This window comes from Vulpes vulpes, chromosome 1, assembly GCF_048418805.1.
Source record: "Vulpes vulpes isolate BD-2025 chromosome 1, VulVul3, whole genome shotgun sequence".
In the NCBI taxonomy this organism is placed as follows: domain Eukaryota; kingdom Metazoa; phylum Chordata; class Mammalia; order Carnivora; family Canidae; genus Vulpes; species Vulpes vulpes.
In genome coordinates, this window is record NC_132780.1 from 149,939,232 (window position 1) to 149,952,427 (window position 13,196).

The 13,196-nt window shown below is 37.5% G+C and overlaps 1 protein-coding gene across 13 annotated transcripts in view; it reads right to left on the reverse strand.

Moving 5' to 3' along the window:
• KLHL31 (kelch like family member 31) overlaps positions 1–13,196 on the reverse strand; it is a 141,375-nt gene that overhangs the window by 3,906 nt on the left and 124,273 nt on the right. For all 13 annotated transcript variants that reach the window (XM_072734043.1, XM_072734071.1, XM_072734083.1 and 10 more), the window contains one exon: positions 1,628–2,832. In XM_072734043.1, coding sequence (XP_072590144.1) covers positions 1,628–2,832 — 1,205 coding nt within the window. The remainder of the gene's footprint in view (positions 1–1,627; positions 2,833–13,196) is intronic.

The following is a 13,196-nucleotide window of genomic DNA, read 5'->3' on the forward strand; positions in this document are numbered from 1 at the left end:
GGGGCGCTAAACCGCTGCGCCACCCGGGCTGCCGGGCAGCGGGGTATCTGTGGCAATCACAAAGGGAACGCTGCACACTTAAGCCAGTTCCCCATATCTTCAGACACCAGCGCTTCATTAAGAGGAGTTGGCTAATTGGATTTCTCCAACTGTTGCAAACACTTCCTCATTCAGACACTTGGCCTGGCCACTGTGACAGGAAAGCTAAGTCACTCCACCAAGTCTCCGATCATCCGCTTACAATGAGATCAGTGGAACTCACGTCCAAAAGCATCAACAGAGGCTTAACTGTTGATATTTCTCTATTTTCTAGCACTTGTTAGTAGCTAAGATTTTGTAGTTGAGAGAGATATTTTTCAGTGTCCTACATGACAGTTATTATACCGTAAGCACTGAAAACAATACTGCAAAAAAGTCACTTGAATACTTAACAGCGTTATCAGCAGGAGGAAAATAAGCAGTCATAGAAAACCTATCTCAAGGGGCACCTGGGTGGATCTGTGGTTGAACATCCTCCTTTTGGCTGGGGTCCTTATCCCCGGGGGCCCTGGGATCAGATCCCCACAAACGGCTCTCTGCAGGGAGCCTGCTTCTCCCTCTGCCTATGTCTCTGCCTCTCTCTGTCTCTCTCATGCATAAGTAAATAAAATCTTAAAAAAAAACAAACAAACCTGTTTCAACTCTTTACCTAGTTCCAAAGTATTGTAAATACAGACCTCCCTGCATTAGTTTGATGTTCCTTCATTTTTGTCCCATTTAACCACCAAATCGAAATTTAACTATACTTATAAATTAAAGGGCAAAAATCACTTAATTGTTTGGATTCATTTAAATGACACATAGACATATAATGAAATAATAAAGAATATTTTTCATGATATACTTTATAAATTTTCAGATTTTGCTCATTAGTTATGTTTGACTTTGTGCTTCTACCCTGATATAATAAGCATGACTTTCTGACATTTCATATATATGAAAGTGTTTTTATTATAAATATACACAAATGACATGGCATTTGAATTCCATTTTCTGAAGGATATATTATACCTTCGCTGTTTCTGCATGCATCAAAGATATTGACTTTTTTTTTAATAGTATCCAGTCTTCAAAAAAATATTTAGAGTTAATTACCTGCCACATTTTTAATGATCTCATTGTAGTTGCCAATTACGAATCTGACAGTCATCAGTAACAGTCACTATAAAGAAATTTTGTGTTATTTTGATCTTTCTTACCACCTAGTGTTAAAACTAAGTTTGTATCCAGTTTCTTTTCAGAAAAACAGTGTACTGTGAAGGGCACCTCACTAGTATATCACTTGTGGTATGACTTCTATGGGCATGAGATTTCTCACATGTAAAATCAGAATAACTACATCTTCCGAGCTCATTTCATAGGCTTATTCAGAAGTCTAGAGTGCCTTTTATATACACATATACTTTATGCAGTGAGAACTGTTGTATATATGTAACGTGGCATTATTATTATTATTATTATTATTATTATTATTATTGATTCACTGAGCCTGTGAACTAAGCTAACAGGCAGGACTCATTTACTTCTATGTCAGAGCAATTTCCTCATAATATTGAACCATTTCAGTTCCTAATAAAGGATCAAATACCTGCAGAAATTGCTGACTGCATGCTTGGCTTGATTTCTTGCATCATTCTGGTCTTCGCCACCAGCCACATAAAGAAATCCATCCATCACAGCCACACACTGATTAAAACTCTTGGCTGGCATTTCTGTAAGCTTGCTCCATCCATTTTCAGGGTCTCTGTACAGGACGTCTCTACTAAGGGACTTCTCAGTAAGGCCTGGACGTCCCCCAACAGTGACAAGGACTCGACAGCCCCCGCGGATTCTCGTGCGCCGAGACTGCAATGTGTTTTGATGATACGGAAGTAAGTGGTAGTTCATTGCATCTACAAGAAGTTTGTGACAATCAGCATCTTGCATCATTCTTGGTACAGACTGAACGTAATTGACCAGGTCCTGTGCAGAGATGGTACCAAAGCGGATATTGCTCAGAAGATCTGCAGCGTGTTTCACTCTCTTTTGGTCAAATTCTAACCATTTCATTGCAATCTGGAATGCCACTATTTCAGAAGGCAACTGTAAGTCATCATCTATAAGAAGTTCATTAATTTGCTCAAAGGTAAGTTTCAAAAACTGATCTGATTCCGCAAATTCCAGGAAGTTATCCCGGATAAACTTTTGGGCTGCTGCTTTTGCATTTTTCAGGGAATATGTTTCAGCAATGTTAACAACGTACATGCAATTCTCAACACTCATCTCTCGTATCAGAAAATCACTGCACATCTTTACAAGGGTGTGGATCTGAAGATAAACAGCAGCTGAAATAATGCTTCCTATTGTATACAAGGAGAGAGTCAGCTTTCCAGTGTAGGCATAGGCGATAACAGTAGCCAGGCCTGGCGGCGAGATATCATTGAGATCCACCCTTTGGGTAGATGGGTCTTTTTTTAGGATGTTGTAAAAGTATTCACTGCACGAAGCCATCACTGACTTGTGAACATCAAAGGATTTGGTTTTGGTGCCAATGACTAGGTCACAAAGGAAGTTCTCCTGCCTCATTTTACTCAAGCCTTCCAAGAGGTTGGGACCATAAGAAGCATCTGTTAATTCTGAAGAAATGCAGTTAAGGCCATTGCCTCCTTCTAGGAGCCCATTCAAAGCATTTAGTTTGTTTAGGGGGCTGTCTTCTACGATTATGGTCATCTCATTGATATCTCCTTTGTTCTTTCTGACAGTCTTCTTTTTGGGGGCCATGTTGGCAGACACACTGTCACAGGCAAGGTCTTGCTAAAAAAAAAAAAAAAGAAGGCATGGTTTTATTTTGACAGCACTTTAGACTTTGAAATGCTACATTGAGAAACTGTTCTTTTTCATAATAGTTTTTAAATGGCATAATGTAGATTAAACCTCAAAGTAGTTTTAAAGACTCACAGTAAACTAGATGCACATTTTATGGATGGTTTACTTCAGCAGCAAGCATTGAAGACAATTCTAGAAAGATTTATATTATCAAATGAGACCTCTCAATTGCTGTACTGCCAACTAATTTTATATAGCAGAAACGATCACATATTCTCTGATCTAGCTGTACAGCAATTATAGAATAGGAGTTAAGCATCATTCGAAGGGGCCTAGTTTACCCTCCTGAAAAGGTGAATTATAACCCCTTTGAAGTTTTCCTTAAAAAAATACTAAAATTCAGGAACCCATGTAAAAAATATACATATTAGAATAAATGTGGAATTTAAAAATCAGTGGGTACGAACTTGTAATGATACTTTGGTTCAACTGATTTCTATTCTACATAGTCACTAAAATAACTTCTAGATGGATGAAATCTCTAAATCATGCTCACACACACATACACACAAGTAGATTTTTGTCTTAATTTTAGGGTAGGGGACAGCCCGGGTGGCTCAGCGGTTTAGCGCCTCCTTCAGCCCAGAGCATGATCCTGGAGACCTGGGATCGAGTCCCACATCGGGCTCCCTGCGTGTAGCCTGCTTCTCCCTCTGCCTGTGTCTCTGCCTCTCTCTCTCTCTCTGCATGTGTGTGTCATAAATAAATAAAATCTTAAAAAAAAAATTTAGGGTAGGAAAGGTGCTCTTAAGTATAACACAAAATCCAGAAGCCCTAGGGGAAAAGACGGAAATATCTGAATAAAAAAAAGAAAAGAAAAAAAGAAAACTTCTATAAAACAACACCATTTAAAAGAGAAGCAACTGATAGTGAAAAATGTTTGTGACATTCTTGACAGATAAAAGGGTAATAGACATGACGTCTAAAGAGCTCCAACAATTAATTAATAAGGGAAAGGTAATCCAACTGAAAGTTATCAAAGACTGTGACTAGTTAACTAGGTTGTTCACAAAAATTAAATGCAAATAGTTGACAAATACATTTCTTAAAGCTAAACTAATTATAGTCAGAAAGCTGTCAACTGAAATACAGAGATCCTTTTTTTTTTTTTAAAGATATTTATTTAATTATTCATGAGAGACACGGGGGGCGGGGTGGGCACAGACACAGGCAGAGGGAGAAGCAGGCTCCATGCAGGGAGCCGGATGTGGGACAAGATCCCAGGTCTTCAGGATCATGCTCTGGGCTGAAGGCGGCGCTAAACCGCTGAGCCATCAGGGCTGCCCTACAGAGATCCTTTTTATTGCTTTGTGGACACATTGCTTAAGATGGTTAAAATATTTTTTGAAATTCACAATATCAGATAGTATTCCCATACATTGTTGATGGGAGTATGATTGATAGTCTTTGCTTTGACATTAAATCTAAATAAATAAATAAATAAAGATATATTTATATGGATAGTAACCACTTTCCATTATCAATGTTATAAATATTTGAACCAGTTGTTTGTTTGTTTGTTTTGAGACAGAGAGACAGAGCAAGCATGAGCGAGGGAGCAGGGGAGGGGAAGAGGGATGGAGAGAGAGAATCTCAAGCAGATTCCATACTCAACTTGGAGACCAACATGGGGCTCAGTCTCAGGACTCTGAGATTATGACCTGAGCTAAAACCAAGGGTTGGATGCTTAACCAACTGAGCCACTGCGCGCCCAATCGTTGAAGCAGTTTTTAAACCTGTGTGAAGTGGTTAAGGTGGCTCTGAGCAGCTTTAGTATTAAACAGACTTGAAATATATTAAGTTTAGCCCTTAAAATATCATTGATTAAACTGCTTTAGATTTTTTCAAAATATTGAGCATAGTCATTAGAAGATATTATAACTGGACTTTAAAAATAGATTTTATTTTGTTTTTTCCCTCTTTTTAAAATTTAAATTCAATTTGCCAACATATAGTACATCATTAGTTTCCGTTGTAGTTTTCAATAATTCATCAGTTGCATATAATGCTCAGTGCTCATCACATCACATGCTCTCCTTAACACCTGTCACCCAGTTACCCCATCCCCCCCACGTCCCCTTCAGCAGCCCTCAGTTTGTTTCCCAGAGTTAAGAGTCTCTCATGATTTGTCTTCCTTTCTGACTTTCCTCATTCAGTTTCCCCTCCTTCCCTTATGGTCCCTTGCACTATTTCTTATATTTCACATATAAGTGAAACCATATGATAATTGTCTTTCTTGACTTATTTCACTTAGCATAATACCCTCCAGTTCCATCCACATTGAAGCAAATGGTAGGTATTTGTCTCTTCTGAAGGCTGAGTACTATTCCATTGTGTGTATATATATGTGGTATATATATACCACATCTTCTATCCATTCATCTATCAAAGGATGTCTTGGCTCCTTCCACAGTTTGGCTACTGTGGACATTGCTGCTATGAACATTGGGGTGCAGGTGCCCCTTGTTCATTCTTTGTGGTAAATATCCAATAGTGCAATTGCTGGGTGGTAGGGTTGCTCTGTTTTTAACTTATTGAGGAAACTTCAGTGGATTTTATTTACAGCATGGTAGCATTCACTTTTTTTGTGAGATTACCCTTGTATTTTTTTTCATTTTTAAGATTACAAAATCAGTCTGTGTAAATCAACAACTCACAATTTGGTATATATTATTCCAGATAATTGGATATTCTTATACAAACTCATATCAGCACACTTTTGAGCAGTGGTGTGTGCCGATAAGCCAGCTAAGTGGAGGGGAGCCCTTATTTGTCAGGTGTGAATTTCTTTGGTGCAAATGTACTCATTATAGCTGATTTTAAACTATTTACTCCTTAACAACCAGCCTGTCAAATTCCTGAAAGCATAACAGTTGGCCTTCATGAACCAGTACAAGTCAGCTCCAGCATACCACTATATGCGAACTTAGATCAAAGCATGTTTATGCTTTATTATTCAGCAGTTCGCTTTTTTCACCAAACAGTAACTTATGTATGTCCTACCATATCAGTACACACATAAATTTACATCATTCTCCCCAATAATTGCAGAGCATCCCATACTAAAGATGTATAAAACTTATGCCATTCTTCTGGACCAATTTCTCAAAAAAAAAAAAAAAAAAAACCACCACCACCACCAACAAAAAAACAACCAACCAAACAAACCCATATAAACTATGTCACTGAATATAAAGTAGATAATTTGAATAGCCCTGTAAGTATTAGGGAAATTAAATTTGTAATTTTAAAACTCCTGGGGGTACCAGGGTAGCTCAGCCAGTTAAGCACCTGACTCTTGATTTCAGCTGATGGACATTTAGGTAGTTAGGCATTTCATAGTTTTTTGAGGGGTGTGTGTATGTGTCTCTTTTAAGTCACACTCTTGAGTTTGTCCTGAAGGGTAAAACTTGGATTTGATTCCCCTTGAAAGGCCCTTCAATTTAATTACCAGAATGTATGTTTAAAAATTTCATAACAGTTCTATCGTGTTTGTCTTATTCCTTTCCATGTGGAAGAAGCGTAGCAAGTAGGTAGGAAACAGAGATCTATCTCTTTGCCAGGACTTTTGTCTTCCTCATTAAGCTCAGATTGTAATATTCATATTTATACTTGTTTACAAACTATAGCACATCTGTCCTCCCTCATTCTTGCAACCAATGCCAGATGCATCCTTACCTGGTGAAATAGATTTTCAACCCACCATCAGTTTAGTCTTCAAATGCATTTGACTTAGTGGTAAATGGCCCCGTGATGGATTTTTCTGGGGAAAATTTTAAAGAGTTTGTTCACCAAGCAGTTATCAGACACCTACTGCTGTGTGGGCGGCACTGTGCTGGGAATGATGGAGTAATACAATATGTAAGTAATATAAGACAAACAAGACATGACAAGTACAAAATGGTAACAAGTAACTAGGCAAGCACAGCAGATTTTTTGTTTTTTTTTTTTTTAAATATCGGTTTCTACCATCCGGAGTAGAAGCACCGATGTGTCTTTGGGAAAAGCCTTGTCTATTTTTCCTAGAAGAATCCCTTTGGAGAAGTTTTTATTCATGTAGACATACGGCTCATAACCACTCATTATTTTGAAGGAAATCCTGAACTTGAGGATGTTTTAGATTGAAATGTTAAATATTCTGTTTATCTATCATTAAATGATTATAGCAGCCCCCTTTTTATCTGTGGTTTTGCTGTCCTCAGTTTCAGTTTACCCATGGTCAACCTGTGGTCACAAAGCAGATGATCCTCCTTCTGACATATCATCAGAAGGTCAATAGTAGCCTAACACTACATCGCAAGGCCCCAGTTATTCACCCCATTTCATCTCATCATGTAGGCATTTTGTTATCTCACATTACCAAAAGAAGAAGAGTGAGTACAGCACAATAAGATATTTTGAGAGAGATATCACATTCACATAGTTTTGATTACAATATGTTGTTATAATTGTTCTGTTTTATCATTAGTTATTGTTGTTAATCTCTCACTATGTCTAATTTATAAAATAAACTTTATCACAGGTATATATGCATAGGAAAAACATAGTATATATAAGCACCAGTACTATTTGCAGTTTTAGATATCATGAGGTGCGGGTTTGGAAGGTATCCCCTGTGGATAAGGGGCAACTACTCTTTGCATTGGTAGCATATGGGGTGGTATTAAAGATATTCAGCAACTGATAAAGCAGGACACCTACTAAGTAGTATGGATTCATAGGCCACAGTTCCAGAGCTGGGTTCCAGGGGCTTCCCTGGAGTACTCTTTGTAAGTCTTCAGCTGCTGGATAATAGTGGGGCCCAGGGTCTTTTCAGAAAGGATGGTGGTGTGGGAGGGTTTTGGGGGAGGTCAGGGCAGCAACTATTTGGCTGATTATTTGGCTATTTACCAACTCAGTATAGAACAGTCTCACTATTCTAGCAATTGGTATACTGTACTAAATCATTCTTATCCCAGGGACAGGGTGTAATTGTGAGGTTTCTGGAGAAAAGAGAGTCTGGCTTTAATAACATAGCAATATGATGGGGCTAAGGAGATAAAGGGCCAGCAAGGGATTCCAAAAGAATCCAAAGGTGGACTGTAGAAGCAATAATATATGATTTTTAAATCTTCTTTTTCTACATTGCTATTCTCTTATATCACACTTAATTAAGGTATCCTCAAGTATCCTTAATTAAGTTTGATAAATTGGGACTAGCTCACTCTCTGACTTTAGGAATACCATATGGTATTGTTGTGAAGACCCAGCCTCTGAAGAAGGACTGTTTGAGTTTAAAGAGCTCTAGTAAAAAAAAAATACAGAGCTCTAGTGGGTAAGAGTTGGAGGCTGTGGATTGGAGGGGTGTTGACAGAAGTAGAAGAAACTACCAAGGGATGGCAGGGAGTATAAAAAGCAGGATGATTTTGAAGAGGAGTCAAGAGTCGGAAAAAAAGAAATAGCATAGGATAAGTCTCTCTATCCTTGCAAGATTTTGGAGTGTTTTTTGGTGGGTTTTGGTTTCGGTTTTGTTGGGGGTTTTTCACCTAGGAACAGGCTGCAACTGGTACTTCACAGGGCAGCTACAACTCCACCAGAAAGTGTCACTGCATCCAAGAATCAGAGGACAGTTTGTGGCCACTATATCCCCTGGAAAGTGAGCTGGGAATTCTGGAAAAGAGAGATCCCAAAAGGGGAAACTCAATGAAACCTTAAATCTTCAGGAAGGAATGGAGAGCATCAGGAATAATAAATATCTGGATGCATATTAAAGATGTTTTCCCCCTCTAAACCTTTTTAAAATTCATATAACTCTTCAAAGCAAAACTGATAAGATTGTCTTAGGGGGTTTCTAACATTTCTAGATGTAGCACATATGACAATTATAGCATAAAGGATGGGGTGTTGGTAAGTGAATCTATACAGTTGCAAGGTTTCTATATTTTATGTGAAGTGGTAAATATTAGCTCTGTACATGTGAGAATTTAACCTTGCACATTGTAATCTTAGAGTACTTCTGTCCAATAAAAATAGAGTCACATATGCAATTAAAAGTTTCCAGTAGTGACATTAAAATGTTAAAAAGAAACAGGTGAAAGTAATCTTAATAATAAAGTTTATAAAACCTTATACAAAATATTATTTCAACATGTAAGTGGTATAAGATTATTAATGAGATATTTTACTTTTTTAATCCTAAGTCTTTATTATTATTATTTTTAATCCTAAGTCTTTAAAACATAGGTGTATTCTATACTTACAGCATGGCTCATTTTGGACTAGCTAAACTTCAAGTGTTTAATAGCCACATGTGACTGATGACTATGGTAATGGACAGCAGAACTCTAAAAGAATCACTTAATGAATGCAAATTATAGCTGAAAAATCAATAGGTAAATGTAGATGGAATTCAAAAGAGGGCAGGGAAGTTAAAACAGAGGGACAAAAATTAGAGGGGACCAAAAATAGCCCAAATAATTTAATGGTAAACCTAAATCCAATTATATTACCAAGTATGTTAAATGTTAATGGGTGAAACATTGTCATTAAAAGGCACAGGTTTTCAGAATGGATAAGAAAGGCAAGACCCAAATATATGCTGTCTACAAAAGGCTCACTATAAATATAAAGAACAGATAGGTAAAAAATAAATGAGTGCAAAAAGATTTACCATGGAAATAGTAAACATAAGAAGACTGGTGTGGATATGAAGTGAAATACATTTCAAGAAAAAAAAAACAATTACCAGTGATGAAGAAGGAGTTTCATAATGATAAGAAGGTGAACTCATCACAAGGATATAACAAATATAAATGTATATGTGCAAAGAACAGACCTTCAAAATTATGTGTGGCAAAACAGTGTGACAGAATGAAGGGAGAAATAGGCAGTTCCTCAATTATATTTGAAAATATTAATAACCGTCTCTCAGACACTGACAAAACTACTAAACAACAAAAATCAATAAAGATATTGGTTATCTGAACATTATTAATCACCCTGACTTAACTGATATTTCTAGAACATTATACCCAACAACTGCAGACTACATTCTGTTCAAGTGTATATGGTACACTCACCAACACAGGACCTATGCTGGACTACAAAATATGTCTCCATAATTTAAAAGCACTGAAGTCATGCAGAGTGTGTTCTCTGATCACACTGGAATTAAGTTAGAAATTGGTAACAATAAACTATGAAAACTACAGATCTGGAAACTACACAATATACTTATAAATAAGCCATGTTCCAAAGAAGAAATCACATGGGAAATTAGATAATATTTCAAACTGAATGATAATAAAATGCAACATAAATACCAGCTCTGCTACTTATATCATCGATTACCTAACCTCTTAGAGTCTCCACTGACTTATCTCTAAAGCAAAGATACTAATGGTGCCTGCCTATAGGGTTGAAAATGAAAACTTAATGAGAAAATGCCTATACAGCATTTGGCAGAGTATTCAGCAAGAAGCTAGTGATCAAAAAATTTCAGTCATTTTCATTAAAATCAACCACCCTTGTTATCTGTTTCTTTGGGAATAGAAAAGTGACTTGTTTATGCCTTGAGGTGAAGGGAATCAGAAAGCTGCCACATTTTAGGAAAGCAATCATGAGGAGCAGGAGACAAGATGGGACAAGCTTACACAGTGACCCAGAATGAGAAATAGCAAATAACAATGGGGGGTCAAGGGTGGTTTCTGGAAAATAGGAACATTTTCCAGGGGTTCTGAAAATACTAGGGAGAAAAATGGAATTTGTGCAATTATACAGGATGAGGAACAGATTATTTTTATTTTGATATGAAGGATAAAGGTAACCTTGGGAGTTTAGAAAACTTGGGACATTTGGTTATAGGTTATGTAAGCAATGCAAAGTTAAAGGGTTATTTTGGTGAAGTGTTGTTGGGATGAGGAGGTTCACAGATAATAGGAGTCTTATTGGTTCTGGTACCAAACAAAGGGATTTTAACAGGAGTGTGTATAGGAGGGATAAGGTCATTAGAAGTAGAGAATGCCTTATGCTGAAGCAGGGAGCCATGACACAGCATGGTATGGGCAGACTCAGATGGCTGAGTCATGAGGGACAGTGGGAGGGCATATTAAGCCAAAACATACAGGACGTTGGATGCTGGAAAGGGTTTGAACTCAATAAATTCATATGTGATCAAGAAGGATTAAGAAATCTCCAGGAAGGGAGAAGATAACCTGAGGCCCTTGTGAAATCATTAGTTCTTCTAGGCCTTCTCTTGTTTCATGTTGCCACTTTTTATTTCATATATATACATATATGTATATAAATATAAATATATATGTATATATACACACACACATATACCACACACTTGACTCTTGAACAGTGCAAGTTTGAACTGTGTGGGTCCACTTACACACATGTTTTTTTCAATAAACATATTGGAAAATTTTTCGGAGATTTGCAATAATTTGAGAAAGTTTACAGACAAACCCAGGTAGTCTAGAAATATTGAAAAAGTTAAGAAAAATTTTGGTATGTCATGAATGCATAAAATGTACATAGATACTAGTCTATTATTTACTACCATAAGATATACACAAATCTATTTTAAAAATGTAGAATTTATCAAAACTTACCCATATACTTATAGACCATGCATGACACCATTTGTAGTTTAGAGAAATGTAAACAAGTGTAAAGATACAGTATGAAGTCATAACTGCATAAAAGTAACTATAGTCCATACTATACCGTGTAATAATTTTGTAGTCACCTCTTGTTGCTATTGCAAAGAGCTCGTTAGAAGTATTCTCTTAAAAAAAAAAAAGAAGTATTCTCTTAACATGCTGTGTGACCTTAATCATCTCTGCATAAAGAGTTTGTCTCTCCGGTAAATTGTGTATAGCAGTAGTTCAGTTTTTGGGGAATCAAAAGCTATACACAAAGTTTTGATTATGCAGGAGGTCGGTGCCCCTAAACCCCATGTTGTTGAAGAGTCAGCTGTTTATTATATATATACTATTTTATTCTTTCAATGAAATTGTAAATAATATCAATTAATTTAATTAATTAGATTGTAATATTATTAATTAATTTTAAAAGATTTTTTAAAATTTTTTATTTATTTATGATAGTCACAGAAAGAGAGAGAGAGAGAGAGGCAGAGACACAGGCAGAGGGAGAAGCAGGCTCCATGCACCGGGAGCCTGATGTGGGATTTGATCCCGGGTCTCCAGGATCGCATCCTGGGCCAAAGGCAGGCGCCAAACCCCTGCGCCACCCAGGGATCCCAATTTTTAAAGGATTTTATTTTAAAGTAATCTCTACACTCAGTGTGGGGCTTGAGCTCACAACCCTGAGATCAAGAGTCACATGGTCTACCAACTGAGACAGCCAGGTGCCCCTATTAATTAATATTTTCAATAATATTTTAATATATACATTTTTAAAATAAGAGAACTTTTTGATCCCTCAAAATCACTTTGTAGAGGTAACTGGCTTCTTTAGCTCTCTCTATGGGAGGCAAGAAAGAGAAGAACAGTCAGGAGACCATTTAAGAGATCACTGAAACCAGAGCCTATGTTCAACTTCCTGGTGGCCATATTTTCCCAGATATTGTTGCAAATTCAATCTTTCTTGACTAGAGCTGCCACTACATTTTTTTTCCTACGTGTGCACCTTGGAGGTGAGTCTGTGCCCTGTTCCTCCAATCAGGACACCACAGACTCCTCCAAGGAGCCTGAGGATCAGTCACCCCTCTGAAGCTGGACAAGGCTCTGATGTTGTTCTCTAGGCTGTAGAGATGATCATGAGGATCTGCTGACAAATGCTCTGCTCCCTTGTCAGCCCTGCATGGGGCTCTGGCCACTGTTTTTCTCAGTTTGAGGAGGAGTACAGGCCAGTAAGAATGGTAAGGGCAGCAACTCAGAGCCTTACTGCAGAGAATACTAGCTTCTTCATTACGGCGGATCAAACCCCAAGAGGCTCTATTCTTATCAGGCAGGTTGACAAGCCTTCAACAAACTCTTCATAGCCCTCACATTGGGGTCTTCCTGAGGAATACAGACACAGGCATGTTACACTGGGCATATCCATGCATGTGCAAGCACTTACACACACACACACACACACACACACACACACATTCACCATGCCACTTGGCCAACCAGTGTACTTACACAATCACATTTAAATGAAGACCAAGGATAGCTTTAAAGGGAGAAAGTTGCAAAAGGGTGGCCTTAAGGAGCAGATATGTGAAGATAAAGTGGGATAGTTTAATCCTCTTTGATTTACTCATTTGGTCATAGTGCTGGGCCTTCGAGCTGATT